Source organism: Struthio camelus, chromosome W (genome assembly GCF_040807025.1).
Source record: "Struthio camelus isolate bStrCam1 chromosome W, bStrCam1.hap1, whole genome shotgun sequence".
Classification (NCBI taxonomy): domain Eukaryota; kingdom Metazoa; phylum Chordata; class Aves; order Struthioniformes; family Struthionidae; genus Struthio; species Struthio camelus.
The window spans coordinates 59,643,645-59,659,732 of record NC_090981.1 but is presented as its reverse complement, the minus strand read 5'-3'; the positions used below and the strand labels follow the sequence as shown (position 1 = coordinate 59,659,732).

The 16,088-nt window shown below is 39.7% G+C and overlaps 1 protein-coding gene and 2 non-coding genes across 33 annotated transcripts in view; all 3 read right to left on the bottom strand.

The window, feature by feature from the left end:
• LOC104151998 (ubiquitin-associated protein 2) overlaps positions 1-16,088 on the bottom strand; it is a 243,845-nt gene that overhangs the window by 170,813 nt on the left and 56,944 nt on the right. For all 31 annotated transcript variants that reach the window (XR_011137548.1, XR_011137549.1, XM_068926046.1 and 28 more), the window contains 9 exons: positions 15,900-15,967; positions 13,922-14,111; positions 11,475-11,688; positions 9,714-9,988; positions 9,017-9,189; positions 7,850-8,060; positions 6,572-6,611; positions 3,475-3,658; positions 920-986 (listed from right to left, as the gene is read on the bottom strand). Coding sequence is in view for 29 of the 31 variants with exons in the window: in XM_068926046.1 (XP_068782147.1) it covers positions 920-986; positions 3,475-3,658; positions 6,572-6,611; positions 7,850-8,060; positions 9,017-9,189; positions 9,714-9,988; positions 11,475-11,688; positions 13,922-14,111; positions 15,900-15,967 (1,422 nt within the window). In the remaining 2 variants the exon portion in view is untranslated. The remainder of the gene's footprint in view (positions 1-919; positions 987-3,474; positions 3,659-6,571; positions 6,612-7,849; positions 8,061-9,016; positions 9,190-9,713; positions 9,989-11,474; positions 11,689-13,921; positions 14,112-15,899; positions 15,968-16,088) is intronic.
• LOC138064357 (small nucleolar RNA SNORD121A) lies at positions 9,503-9,587 on the bottom strand. Its single transcript, XR_011137603.1, has one exon. It is a non-coding gene; the product is annotated as a small nucleolar RNA SNORD121A (small nucleolar RNA).
• Positions 13,527-13,610, bottom strand: LOC138064356 (small nucleolar RNA SNORD121A). Its single transcript, XR_011137602.1, has one exon. It is a non-coding gene; the product is annotated as a small nucleolar RNA SNORD121A (small nucleolar RNA).

Below are 16,088 nucleotides of genomic sequence, written 5' to 3'. Positions count from 1 at the left end.
CATTTGTAGAAATTAAAAGATTAAAACTGCAATGCCTCATAACAGGATCAATGTAGTGAACTGAAACACAGACCAGATATATTACAGGAACATGAGCATAAAGGAGTTCCTGGATTGAACCTAGGACAACACTGTGCCTTAACTGTAAGCTGATCACACTTGCAACAGCAGTATCATCAACATACAGGAGCCAAAACAACTCTGACCACAGGAAAGACAGACATTTGGATAAGTGAATTTTCAAGATCTATACTCAGTAGGGATGGAGCATTAAACTGAAATACAGATATAAGGAAAAGCCATGCTCACAGTAACTTATCTGCACGCTTCAACCAGGACTGTACAGAGGTATCCCATCACAGAACAACCAGGCAGCGTGTATCTCATTTATATAAATATCTGTGCAATCTCATCTAGAGTACCCTATTCTTGTCTTGTTATCTCAAATGCATGAAATACACAGGTGACAGCAGTCCCATGGTAAATTTCAAAATCATCTGTTAAGAGGCGTTCGTCATTACATTACAGATGTTCGCCAGCTAACATCTTCAGTGAAGACGGCTAACGCTCCACATTTTGGAGCGGTTTCAGAGAGTCAATTTTAAAGATTATTTTTAATATGCTTATTACAAGAAATTTTTCCTTACTCCCTCCCTCTGTCTAGAATGGAAATTTCCTCTGCAGCTGTGCAACAGGCAGCTCTCTGTAATAGTTATTCTCCAAGGAGTACAAATCACAAGTAGCAAAGACAATCTTTTTGCCACTAGAGGGCTGGCAGTCCTCCTTCTCCCTTGAGATAAAGCTCTTGTCTCAGTTCTTGGTGTACTGGGACACAACAAACATTAAGAGAGGGGGAACATTAACCATCAGCTAAACTAACTACATGCCAAACATCTGTTGAAACGCAAACAGGACTTACTGCATGTGATGTGCTTGAAGACAACACTGAGGCAGGGGAGAGGCTGCTCTGATGATTGGAAAGGGAGCTAGAAAGAAATTATGAAAAATTAATACAATTAATTTATCCTAGAATCAGCTTATATCTTAAATACATATATAGCTATATAGACAATATATAGCCCATATAGTCCTTTAACTAATTTCTTACTACCTACTACTTAGTAAAAAAAAAAAATTAGAAGTACATAGTAAACCATTAATAACAACATGAAATGAGTATGTTCTGCCATATGCTACTCTGACAACATTGCAAAAAACGTTGTGACAAACATCTAAAACACTATTCATTCCTATTTATCAGTTACTGCATTTTTTAGAAAGTCAACAGTTGCTTCAGGAATTACATAGCAAAGACTCCAAGACACTTACTGTACAAAACCGGAAGAGTACACCAGAAGAAGGTTCACACTGCACAGCTTGTTTCTCATTCTTTCCCTGAGCAACTGTCAGCTGCCACTGGAGACAGTACCAGGTGAGGCAGTGCTTTGGTTTGATTCCCTATGGTGTTTCTGACAATTTGATCTGCATAATATTTGTTCAGCTATTTAAAACTATAGGGCATTTGCCCCATAAGCCTGCCAACAGCCCTAACATTCTCTCCAAAGACAAAGATTAAAAAACAGCAAATAAAGATCAGCTGTGAAAGCAGGAAAATTAGACTACTACAGAATCTGGCAATTTAATCAAGCCCAGTTAGTACCTCCACACCCCTCAAAAGCCATTCCCTCATTTAAAACATGAATCAGAACAACCAGTTCAGTTTTATACGTACACCGTAAGATGTCAAAATAGGGAACCCACTGAGGAAAGACATACTCAGACAACTTGGTTTTAGGAAGCACATCTAGTCTTAGCACCACCTTTTTCCCTAGCTGAGCAGGCCCGTAAACTCGAGGCAGTAACAGCAGCACCAACGTTCATCTATAATCCAAAGACTGCTAAATGTCTCCTTGAAAGATGACTGAAATTGATTCTTAAATATTTATGTTGACGAAAATTATACCTTACCTTCAAGGTCAAGAACAGAACAGTCATAGTACAATATGGAATATAAAAAAAGAACATTGAATAAAGCCAGCCATCACACAATGACTTAGAACTGGACTGTAATCATTCATGTATTTGCATGTTCACTTCATAATATCTATGGTTTGGTGTTCAACAAGCCCCTCCTCATGTGAATCAGGAGCAAGAGAGATCTTGAATTCAACAAATATTTAGTAATTTCCATGGAAATAGCCATAAAAAAAACCCACACACACAGCAGTGCTTATAATAAAGCTTCAGACTAAACAATATGCCCTAATTTAAGGGCGGACACTTCTGACAGCTGCTCAAGGTGAGGGACCAGTGCAAATCTTGGCACTTTCACAGATTCATTTCACTTTGAGTAATTAAAACTGATCCTCATCTGCAGGAATCAGGATGACACCACTTCAGGTAGCAAGGAAAGAAATGGTTTAGTCCAGCAGGTAGTTCTAAAACACTCCCTCATCCACACAATCCTCTTCTAAGAGGCCTTAATTCATTTTCTGACCTGGAGTAGAGACTCAGACAAGAGCTGCCAGCACAATAGGCGGACAAGCTTGGAATTCAGGTATCATCTTTTCATGACAGTCAGCATCTGCCCCACAGCATCAACCCTCCAAACAAAATTTCTACCAACATACAAAGCTTTTCCAAAAAAATGGAAATGCAGAGAAGTGACGTTTCTAATGGGAATGGAATTATTTGACACATTTGCAACTCCATTCAACAGAAAACATTCATGGTATAAAAGGGGATCAATCATACCCCAGCTAAGAAACAGAGAAAACCTGTGATACGCTATTCATTTCTGGGATTACACCCAAATATAGCACAAAGGTCAGTGTTAAAAACTTAACGGACCAGGATAGCCTCAGAATGTCACATGCCTGAGGACAGAGCTCAAGTAACAGGCACTGAAAAACAGACAGATAATGCAAATGAGCTAAGCTGTGTTGAATGCACTTCCAAGAGCAACAATTTGATATTCGGAAGTATCTTAAGGAAATGTCTTAGAAAAAGAAAAATCCATACGTTGTCCCTATGGAAGCATTTCACTTTTTTAATTTTAAGAAACATAAACATGAATAAAACTACAATGCTTACAATTAGCCAGGAAGTAAACTCTTAAGGAGCGATTTCAAATCTGAAGTACTTAACAAACAGCAGGACTGCAGTTAAAGTAGGGAAAAAAACAACAACAAAAACTGGGGGATCAGTTAACTAACTGGCATAAAACTGAAGCAGGAGGTCCTTGCAACAGAAAGCTGTTTGTACACCATGAAAATTTGAGGGCAGCAGCTGCTCTATCATTAAGAGGCAGCCCAGGGCTTACGCTTCACAGCCCGAAATATCCTGGTGTCTTTAAATATCTCTCCTAATTTAAGTTAATGACAGAAAAGGGGACCCTACTGTCTGACAGCCCCCATACATTTGCCCTTTCCCCAAAAATCAACTCCTTTCAGTTTACCACAACTCCTACTGTACCTGCTTAACTGGGAAAGTGAGCTGCTGGCCAAGTCACTGGACTGAGGCAAGCTGGACAACGTTGCCGAGTGCTGCGATGCTGAAGGCAGAAGCGAAGCAGTAGTGGACACCACGCTAGGCAGAGAACCCCCAGAAGGTAATGAGGGAGAGGGCTCTGTCTTAGATGTTGGAGCTGATGAAGTAGCTGCAATAAGTTAGAAAAAGGCATTCAGAGATGAATTCCAGGATACATAACATCCCAAGCTGGATTCAGGAAGATAGTATTCTCCACTTGGTTTACAAAAACCTGACGGTTGATAATCAGCAACAGTATCAAGCAGCTTGGCTATTAAAGAAAATTCAGATGGCAACAGAACTAACAATTTTTCCCTTTAAGCTTGTCACCTACAACAGACTTATGATCTTCACTGGTACATATGTAGCAAACTAGAGTCTTCTGCACTTCACCTCTCACTAGTTGATTACTAGCTTTTGCCAACAATTCCATCCACGTTTTAAATTCCTTGCATTTGATTCCAGTCCCCTTCCACAAAGGAAAATTATTTGCAGTCTTCAGGGCACTGCACAAATCCACTTTTGCCTGTACCTCTGCTTCTTCTCTTCCGCTTACACAGCACTTCTCAAGTCTGAAATTTGGTTCACTGGAGCACAAAGGGCACATGCAACTTACCCGTTTGGGGCACTGAGTCAGAAGTGTAGAATAAAACAAGCTATAATAAAAGGCTACATCAAATACAGCATTAAGTACTTTTAATGGCCAAAGAGTTGTCAAATACTGCCTTACTTTACTTGACTTGGATAACAAGCAATGCTTAACATTAAAATCACATTTTTGGCCTGTACACAGTAGAATCTATTTACCATAAACGTACCTTTCCAGAAGATCGCTATCTTTTAATAAGACACTGGAACACTCAACTGCCCAGGATAATTTCCCTGCTGTTCCTACACTATTTTCTTTTGTCCTCTGAAGAGCACAGAATTAAAGACGCTCGCTCACCAATAAAACTCAAGAAGTGAGTTTAGCCTTGCCTTCTGCTGGACCATGCTTTCATGGTCCCTACCAAAGATCCTTACCCAAGGGTTCAACCATTAACTTTTATGCTTGTGAGGATAAAAGTAGTCAACTTAAAATCCTCACCAAAAGCCAAATATGTGCTTGGAAGTTAAGCATCACTGTTCACATTACTGTTTGAGTTTTCTCCCTCAAGTCCCAAGTCAGGTTGTTGGATTGGGTGCTACACAAAAAGAAACGAAGAGGTCTCAGCCTTAGTAATAGGCATGAGGGTAACAGAACAGAGAAGGAAATAAAAAGTGTCAAAAATGAAAGTATAGTTATGAAGAAGGCAGCTGTATTACCCCATACCTCCTGGCAACATTAATTTAAAAATAAATACATAAATGACATTTACAACTCTCAATGTATTTGTAACAGGGCTGATTGGTTCACTTCTTGAAGTCAAAGTAGATGTCCCCTCCTGAGGGGAGCAAATCGTCATCTTCATTAAGAGCCTTTATAAGATGTACCAAAAAAAAAAAAGCCACCACACTAGGCGAGAAATAGGATGGTCAGAAGTAGAACAGCAACAGTCATGTTTTGAATGACTTAAGTTTTAGAGAGGATGAGATCTGGATATTAAAGAATAACAGCAGCAAAGATGAGAGATGAAAAATATTACTAACTAAGCTATTAGCAGCACATACAGAAGGATAAAGATCAGTACTTTTAAATGGTAAGAAAAAAGAGAAAGGTTTCAAAATAGTTTCGATGTGTGAAATAGACACATGGAAGAAAGGGGATTCCAGCTTACAGGCTCGCAACATAGAAAAAAAACAAAAGTCAAAAGAGAACTGGCATAGAAAAAGGGACCAGTGATGAAGCTCTTAAAAAGTAACTACAAAAATATTAGGAATTCTTGCAATTTTGTTTTCCATAGCAAAAAGGTAAGTCTTGTAGTGAATTTCAACACCTTGTTCATTAATTCTGTACTTGAGGGTAAGAAAGTTTTCCATTTGAAAAACTGTCTTATATATTACAATTTCTTTTAAGAGGTAACTTCAACACAAGTTGGTGCTAAGAAAAAACAGCGTTTACCGGTTTGAATACTCAAGTCCTTTCTGTTCATAAGTATAAATAATAAAAAAAAAAAAGCTACCCCACTACTGACACAACTGAGGAGATGTTTACGAGGAGGACAGACTTAAAGTTGAAGTGTGGGAATTACAAATGATATTAATTCACGCTGCTGCCCTAAAAACTTCCATAAAGCTGCACATAAAGGCCAAAAGAGCAAAAATTGTATTTTAATTATTTTAACTCCAGGAAGAGAGCTATAAGGGCATTACAAGTAAAATAGCACACGAAAAACAAGCCAGTACAAAGAAAACAATAATGCCTAAATCGGAGACAACACTCTAGTATTTTTACTCTACCACAAGACGGCAAGCCACCCAGCAGAGGGAGCAGAGCAGTCACCCGTATTGCTCACAGGGTTGCAACAGGGCATAAGCAGCACTACACTCACTAAGATATACTTTAAAAGTATGTGGCTTTGCTTCACTACCACTAAAGGCTAATCACAGCTTCCCAAACGGGAACTGGAAAAATTGGTTAAAAAATATATATATATTATATATAAAATATATATATAACAATTTTAATATGTATATACACACACACACAATAACTTGGGGCACAGGAATTAGAATGGGGGGGGGGTGGGAGGGATGGGATGGCAGCGTTTCAAACTCTAAGTCTGCCCAGGATTGCACATTTCGAGATATATATATATATATATGTGTGTGTGTATATATATATGTGTGTGTGTGTGTGTGTGTGTGTGTGTGTATACACATATATATATATATTTATTTATATAAAAATAGGGCTAATTTCATATATCGGTATTAGCCAATTAGCAAGCTGTACGTTCTTTGCAAGTACAAAACAAACTCATATTGGTCAGACAAAGATAAACAGTGAGAACTGTATAAAACCTTAAACCAGGTATCACTGCTACTATTGTGTGCATACCAAGTAGTAAGGAAAGGTCAGAAAAATGGTCCTGTGTATAACGGAGCTTTGTTAAAAACTTACTGTCAAGAGTTGGCTGTGTTCGAACACCACTGTGCCCATTCTGTAAACAAAGGAGAAATGAATAAGTCACCTTACAGAGGTATGTTAAATTTACAGAGTGATTCACACATACAACATGCTTCATGCAAAATTCTATGTTCATTCTAAACTTAAAGACAATAAAGGTAGGAAATTAACTCGTTACTGCCTTTAACAAAACCACATATTAAAGTTGTCTCAAGTGCAAGGTGTCCTGAACATACAGAACCCCATACGCTGCCCAAACTACACCCATCTGAAGGGGACCTTCCCATGTACGGTATACAACATAAACTTCAGGTTTACACTGATATGCAAGAAAGAGAATTGCGTTAACATATAGGAAATGGTTGTGCTTTTGATCTAATGCAACTCACAATTTTAACTATCCAAGTTACACAGAGACGCCAAAACGCCATTTTTTTCCATTGAAAGATAAGACTTGAGAAGCACCAGTTGTTTTTTGGATAACGCTGGAGTACAGAAGTGGATAGTCTACGCTTGATCCTCACCAGTACATACGAGCTAGTGCAGAAGACAAGTGTGACTGAGCCATTACATATCAAAGGCCAGATGTAAAAAAAAACAAAACAAAAAAAACAAACAAAAAACCCTTTAAATTCTCACAAGTTCCTTAAGCATTTAATAAATTAAGTTCTCTTAAAACAAACCTACATTCCCTATATGAAGGGAGTAGGTGCTTTTGAACGCCTCCAGAGAGAGATCCTCTCCGTCCTAGATTAGATCTCCCATACGCTTTTTAAAATAAAACATGAAACTAATTCCCACTGCCGCTTAAATCTAACTAACAAAAGAGTAATGCTGCTGCAGGGGCCACAAACAGTTTTGGATCCATTTGCTAGGTGCCATATAAACTTAATAAATGGTATTACCTTTGGACAGAAACTGTCAAGATATGGCAAAATATCATGGCTAATACTTATATAGAGAGTTCCTTTCTTAAAAGCTATGCTTTAGGGAAGGGAACTCAACTCGAATGATAAGTATTACTAATAAGAAAGGTCAGACAGCAATTTTAAGATGTTGAAGCTCATAAGATCAGAGGGTACTGTATCCCAAATACAGCATGGCAAGAAAATGGCTACATGAAAAGTAAGAACAGAGAACAGAATGGCTTGGGAATCACAGATACCACTTGGTTTGGTTAAAAGTATTAAAATAGCAGGGTAATACAAGTCTAATGTGGATAACGTGAATAATTAAACTCTTCTCAAGGTCTTATTTCTGAAATTCACTCACCGTAACTGCAACAGGAGTTGATTCAGACGGAGTCATGGAGCTTTGGTATGCTATCCTACTATGCACAGAACTCTGATCATAGGAGGTTGTTGCTGTTACTGGGCTAGTGCTCTGGGATGAGCAGGTCAGACTGGAAGAGGTGATGGCAGAGGTGGTGTAGGTGGACTCCTGTACTGTATTGGATATTGGCAAAGAGGTATTCAAAGGATCACTGAAAAAAGTAAGAGTTATTTATCATCTTGGTAAATGTCATGTCGATACCTTCATGAAAACATCAGCTCCTATACAGCTATTCAGAACCATGCAAAATAGGTTCCAATTCACATTACTTATATTAGAAAACCTAATCATGAAAAACCTATAATTTTACTTTGGGAGAATCAAACATCATAATCCCACTCTTTTTAAACAACTAGGTCCACAGAAGTCTGGTATGAGATGAGATAGACCTAATCTCTTTTCATAATAGAATTCTAACACTACAATGACAGCCTAAGAATGAACTACTCAAAGAGGAAAAAATACTCTAAAAATATACAAGACTATTGCTTTCTAAACAGCTTAAATCATTTACAAACTACAAGTCAACGTAAAAGTTCATTTTTACAGTATTTCTGAAAAAATGTACGGTATTTTTACTGAAGCAAAATTTTTAATGCATAAAGAAGTAAGTGTTATAGTATGGTTGTATTTAAACCATTGGTAATTTTAGCATTTAAGTAAGAGCTTCCACATACTCTCTTATCATCCTATAGGAGCTTCAGATCTGTAATCTGGTGCCAGTCTACTGACACAGATATATAACGTACAACGTTCATCTCTCCTGGATCAAAAGGAGAAGAATTGGGGCTCTGAGGAGTTAAATCCTCAAAAAGATTTGAAAGACAGGACAATTAAATATGAGAAAGTAATGCTATAAAGGGCAGCTTATTATATGGTTATTTACATGCATCTCATCTACATTTCAAACTAATGCATCCAAAGAGATTTTCACTGCCATTAGAGGAGAGATCCCTGCTTCAAATTGTGACCCACAGAAAACACAGAGCCTTACAATTCATCATATTTCCCTGTTCTGTTACATGGTAACTTTGCCTTCACATTTTTGGTATAAACTTGACCCTTAAAGAGGACATGCAAGAATGCACAAAGGGAACGTGCACGTACTTTACAGATTTCGAGTACAAGCTATTGTTGGTCGCCTGGCTGGTATTCTCATTGCTTGAAGTTGATCCAAACTCTGGGAGGGCAGGCTCTGACCCAAACTCCAGAGCTCCAAACTGAACATTTAGCCCTGTCACATCAGCTGATCCAGGCATCTCCACTGCAGAGGCAGGAATCTTAAAGAAAAAGAAAAAGTCACCATTCCTTCATATACACTAGCTATATTAAAGGTATATCTAACAAACAACTTCCCCTCCTTTAACTACAGGCTTATTCAATTATCACAACAACATTTGCTGCTAACTATATCTGCCACAACCCTCCAGTTTACACCATATAAACTATATTCTTGTAACCTGAAATTCATTTATTGATTCTATGTCCTGATTTGGGGCTGAAAGAGCAAGCCATGCCATTCTGTAATACGAAGGTATCATCCATGTCCATCCCCCTTTATCCAACATACATCTTGTAGATATCACTAAGTCAATCCAAAAATCACTCAGAACAGTCATTTTCCACACAGAGCAATCAGATATGTGCTTGGGAAAGACAACATCACTGTATTTTGGACTGTAAGACTATACAGCTTTGAATTTCCTGCTTTACAGACAAGAAATACACCACACACTTGCTCTCCTTTTCCCTAGTAACTCACATTATGTGTTTACAGAGGACGAGCTCCCACAGAATTACCTACCTTGGATGCTGGAGCTATCCTCCGCTTTTGTGGTTTCATCTGTTTTTGCTGGGTTTGATGGGCTGTCACTGTCTGGTTATCCATAGATATGCTGGGGAGCTGCAACATTTTGCTTACAGCTGTAGAGGTGTCTACTGGCGATGGCTCTCGGAGCTTTACCTGGGAGGAGAAGGACTCCAACCCAGGAGGAGGAACAGGGACCGCCTGCGTTTGCTGCTGCTGTCGTTGAGTCAGCTGGCTCAGAACTGGGGATGGTTCAGGCTGGGATTTAAAGTCTAGCCAGCATTTGGAAAAAGGAATATCAAAATTAAAGCATTAAAATCACCTCTCCGGGCTTCTACTCTTCATGTTAAGAATTTGGGGGAGGGGGCTTGACACAGTTTACAGCTATGACACACTTGACACATTTTACAGCCATAGTGTATACCATCTCTTTCAGATATCATCACGAGTTCCACATTGAACACCACCATTGCCGTAATAAAAGCCAATACCTGACTTTCCTCACATTAAACACAGTTTTGAGCTACTATTATTTATCTTTCTTTAAAAATATGAAAACAGATACTATGTGACTGTCATAATAGGTATTATCACATATTAGGCCTCAAAAAACCATCACAGGTTATTTTAGTCAAATACTGCAATTTTCACTGTAGTTAACTGTTCCTCTAAATTGTGGTTACTTTCAAAGTGTCTGGAGTTGCAATTTAGAGGTATTATCAATTAGGATTTCCTGACCCTAAAAAGGAGATTTTCAGCACAAGCAGGAAGTCATCTATCATTCTAATCTGGCTGAAAGTCGAGACATACTAGACATGGGTAGTTTTTTTTTCCAAGTGTTCCCTTTCACGGTTTTCAGATACTGAAAGTCAGGCAATGGCTCAGAGCAGTGGCTAATAAAGAGATCCACAGCACTCACAACGTACAAGATTGGTATATTCAGTTGGTAAACTGCATAAGAAAGTGACTTAAAATGTACATAAACATTTTAGCAGTATTACTGGGTGCAAAAGATTATAGCTACTACCAAATTGGCTGCTTATCTATTTAGAAACATACACAGACACATACAAACACAAGGTAGATACAAGACCTATCTTTCCTGACAGTGAGAGCACTGCTACAAGCTACGCTGCAAAAAAAAAGTTCCTGTCATTTTTACCCACTTATCCTAATTTAATCAATTAAATGAAAAATCCATATGGTTATGAAAAGATAAAAACATAATCTGCATCATTCTCAGCAGGTGTAGACTTGTACATGAGGAAAAAACACCGGGATGGGATGCACACTATGAAGAAAAATACTCATTGCAAATTCATGCAATGGTTAGGAGAAAAAAAAAAAAATTGAAAAAAGAGAAAGACAAAATACAGTACACTTTTATACTCAGCTAAAAGCAGCACAGACAGAATGACCAAAACGAATATTTTTCAGGATTTGCTGAGAAGCAAAGCCACATTAAATTTCCATTTAAATTTTAAGTAAATTAATTCAAAGAAATCATTACATGAAAGCTCAACAAGATGCACTGCTTCTGTTGATAGGCTTAAGCCTCTTAAAACTTATTTTGTGATATATTCATAACATCCTCTATCAGCAAACAAGCGGAACTTTAAATGTCCTATCCAATCATATTATTATGAGTACATTTCACAAAAAAAGCCATTCATCATGTCCATTTTAAACTGTTGTTTGTGCTGAGAAATCTCATTGACTAGGACAGAGAGAGAGAGAAAACTATGTCAAAGCACTTACCAAACTGACTAAGGACAGAGGATTGAGAAATGGGGGGCTTTAGATCCCAGGATGATGTGGTAGTCGTGGTAGTGGTAGTAGAGCTACTATTGTTTTGTTGAGAGGTAAACTGACCCAAACCTGGAGATTTCAACTGATCCAAGATTTGGGGTCCAGTAGAGTTTGCCAATTTAGAAGATCCAAGTTCTCCAAAGCCAGAACAGAGAACTGCAGACTAGCAAAACACACACACACAAAAAAAGGGGAGAGATAAGTATGTAGTAAATAATTTGAACGTACCCTTATGATCAAGGCCTACAGCTGCTATTTGGCAACAGTTCAACCCTTTTCAGCCCTGGATTACTAATAAATGACAACTAAAAATTCAGCTGTTGCAGTGTAAGGCCAGATCCTCTGCCTATCCACTAAGTGTACTTCCACTGCTGTGCCTAGAATAATGCTGACTTACTTGAATCTTCGCATCTCAAAATAGCATGTGTTTACTGTTACCTTATGTGATAAAAAGCACAGCTCCACACACACTAAGCAGCAAAGAAGCACCATGGAACGTGGGGGAACCCAAATCACCTACTTAGAGGAACCGTCCAGGCTCCTCCCAGAGCTGTCTCAGGAGAGCAGCAGCCTTATTGTCCAAGTGTGAAATCCTGCAAGATGAGTCAACAGGAGCAGTTCTCCAGAGCACCTTCCAGAATGAGAAGGGTTACTGCCTAAGGGCAGTATTACACATTATAGGATGCAGGGGAAGAGCATTCGGGGATCGTGCGAGACTTATTATGGGATGTTTAGGGGAGAAAAGGAGGCATCCAGGCTATTTGGAGAGGAACAAACCTCAGAAACTAAGGGGATAAGTGGAAAAAGAGGACCCGTTGCATGTAAAGAGGCGGCTGTACACTTGTCTGGCCATGTCCTGTGCCTGATTAGTGCAGTTTGTCCTATCTTCTTATGAAATTCCTTTCTATTTTCCTGAGTGAGGGACACACTAGTCTGTGTGCATGCGTGTGCACTGGGGAGCATGTCTAAGTGCCAGCAACTGCAGTCAGACCACAGGTAGTAAGGGCCCGCGTGTCTGTGGTGCCGGCAACTGGAGAGACCAAAGTAAGTGAAGTAAGTGCCAGCAGCTGGAGGGAGATCATGGGTCAGAGGACCCATGCGTCTATGGTGCCAGCGACTGGGGTGAACGAGGGTATGCAAGCGAATGTGCAATCATTAACAACGTCAAGCCAGACAAATGGGCTAGTTGACCTGGGGTGGGGGGCATCCTCCCTCTCTCTAAGGGCAAGACCACAGGGTTGCTGGCTAACAGACGGATCAGACGAGTTCCAGGTGACTGCCAGGGAGACCGCAGGATCTAGGGGTCAACTGGGACACCCGCTTGGGTGTGCACGTCTCTCTAAGGGCAAAGCCACAGGGGTAGCTGGCTACTGGGGAGATCAGCGGAGTCTCAGCCAACTGCCAGAGACACTGTGGGGTCAACTGAGACCCATCTGCATGTGTGCGTCTAGTGTGTGCATCATGTGTGCGTGCACGCGTGTGCATGGGGATGGGGATAGGGAGGGGGTCTGTACCAGCAATTTGAGTGTGGCTGCCGGCCTTGGGGGCTCACACGTCCAGGTGCCAGCAACTGGGCAGGCTGGGGATCCAGGGCCAGCTACTGGATGGGCTGAGTATCTAAGCCCAGCTGCTGTAGGTATCCACACTGTGTACATAGGTATACCTATGTCCCCCTAACAGACCTTCTTCCTGATCAGCCAGAGGGGAAAAGACCAAGGCTGTTGGTGCTGTTTGCGGATGGTGTGCATCTGTCTGTGTTGATACGTATGGCAAGCTGCGTATACGTGTTGTATACATGTGTTCGTACAGGAATATATTCTTAGCCTTGTTACTGGTTGGATCTGGGGTCATGGAGGTACAGCAGCACTGCTCCATTGGGCTAGTGGATTTGGCCTCCCAACCTAAAATTTACTAATAGTTGTATTCATTTTTTGAGAAGCTTTTCAAGTGTCCAAGTTCAAACCCTCAAAATTACTAACGAAGGGAAGCCACTTTTCTTCACTCCAGAAAACTCAGAAATAGTCAGTTTTCCACAAACAACAGTCAGATATGTGCTTGGAAATACCACATCATAGTTTTCTGGCATAGAACTTCACTTTATAAACAAACAATTTCATCTCAAATCAGGATGCATTAAACTCATCTGTTCTCTACTCAAAAATTAATACAAGTACTTCATGTAGACCAGGAAAGAAGCACCTAGCAAAAACGAGAAAAAAGTCACATATTTTACATTTTTGTGAAGCTATTCCTAATCCAGTTTCTTCAACATCTGCACCCTGAATTTTACAAACATCAAAACATCTCATGAAACAGCCATTACTGAAAGAGCTGTTCGACCTGAAACATTTACTCTTCAAGATGTAGAGCATTTAGAAACCATAAGACAATTTTACCAGACTCTGAGGAGAATAGGAGTTTACAGCACTGGAGCTGCCAGTTCCTGATGCTATCTGGGTACTGTGCTGAGAATTTGTGAAGACTAGGGCTTGGCCAAAGGTCTGTTGCTGGGGAGCCTCAAATGAGTTGCCTTCTGTTTCTTGGGTGGAAGTCACAGGCTTTTGAAGTAGTGTTACCAAATCAATGCTGCAATAAAAAGCAAAGTTTAGCTAGAGTAAATATGACTACGCCGTGTTGAAATGGAAGAAAGCACTAACAGCACACAGATGAAGCTACCATACCCACAAAAGCAGAAAGTCTTTGTGAATCTTACTTCTCTACCTACCACACAAGAACTCTCTATATGAAGAGGTGGAACAGAGGTTTCTACTAGAAAGGGAAATTTTGCTAGCTGAGACTTCCCACTGCAATTAGAATCTAAGTGTTTTTGGCACTTGTCCTCAAATATTATCAACTCCTACCACATCATGCATCATATAAGTAATCTATATTAATATAAGCATGTAACTGGAGACAAGTGATAAAAGAGATGTCATGTTTCAGTGAATTCTACCTACCAACCCATTATATGTATCAATAATTCACATCCCCTGTATATCACACAACCCCTCTACAAAGAGTAAGGGATCAAAGGCCTACCCCCTGCATAAGGTGGGCATGAGGATGGTAGCAGATGAAGTCACACATGCAATTCAGTGATTGCCTGATCACACAGAAGCTGCAAGAGCAGCAGAAATAAAAGCTAAGTATCTCAGATAACAAGCATACATCTGAAATTGCTCTTCCACATATACCTAAACAGGATAAGAAACATCTATTTTCATATTTTTAGCATGGCTTATTACCCCCAATATGTTTAGCAGAGGTTTATCCAAGATAAAACAAAGCGCTCACATAATAAAAGAAATTACTCAAAAAATTCTGACTGATGTTTATCCTAAATACACTGCAAGCTTGGGCTGAAGAGGTGCTTTTAACACTTTTATTACTATGGATAAAATGTACTAGAGATATTGATCAGCTACTGAAGCAAACATCCAAAAGGTTTCTTTTAGGAAAGGGGGGGGGGGGGTGGAATCCAATAAGCAGATATTGAATTTATAAACGGCAATGTTTTCTGAAATAATTTGAGAGACATCCACTTGGGAAAATATTTACATCAGAACTAATGTGTATCACTTAAGAAGAATATAGACTCTAGACCAATTGACACCATGCCTCCTCCAAGTGCCTTCCATGCTATAATGGAAGTATAGCAGTAAAGCTGTATCAAGATGTTTGGGACCATAAGGCCATCTAGTTTTCGGATATCATGCCTTCTGACTACAGAAATACTAATCTCGCAGCTTTAACCTGCTTTCCTGTAACGTGAGGAAGTGTTAACAAAGTCAGGCAACTGTTTCCACATCACCATTTGTCAGGCACTGGCGTGAAGACAAAGAAAAGCAAAGTAAGGCAGCAGCGACCATACTTCGGGTTCTCTGTGTGAAATCCCTACCTTGAGCAAAGGCAAGTAACTTTGATGATCTCAGGCAATTCACCTTCTTGCTAATGCAACCTTGACAAATACTTTAAAAGAAAAAGAGATGCATTCTGAACACTTCCTGAACCTGGAGGGTCTGGCTTCCCGTTTTCTGCACAGCAACGCCAGTGCTTCCTTTTCAGAAGTAGAACACTTCTGTTCCCTACTATATAGTATTCCTTGTGTGCAAAAGTCACACTCTTTGCTGTATTACCCTCATGGATCTGACAAGTTTGGCTCTACATCCGCAGTCTAATACAGGTAACACCAGAACACACAGAATCAACTACTTGCAAGTAAGGCTTTCAAAATTTAAAAATTAGTTTGAGCAATCTCTGATCAAGACCTCCCTTGCGTTTTATTCAATATTTACTTTAATAAATGCAAGCTAACATTGCTTCACTAAGTGAAACATTTTTAGGTATAGAGGAGAAGGTGAAAAAAAAGCTTACCTTTGTCCAGGAGTAACATGATTCTCAGCTGGAACAGAAGAAGCAGTAAAGACCTTCGTTTCAGAAAGCTGAAAGGAGAGAGAAGGGGGAGAGAGAGAAGGGGGGAGAGAGAGAAGGGGGAGGGGACGAGAGAGAAGGGGGAGAGAGAGAGGAAGGGGGAGAGAGAGAGAGAAGGGAAGGAGTAGAGAG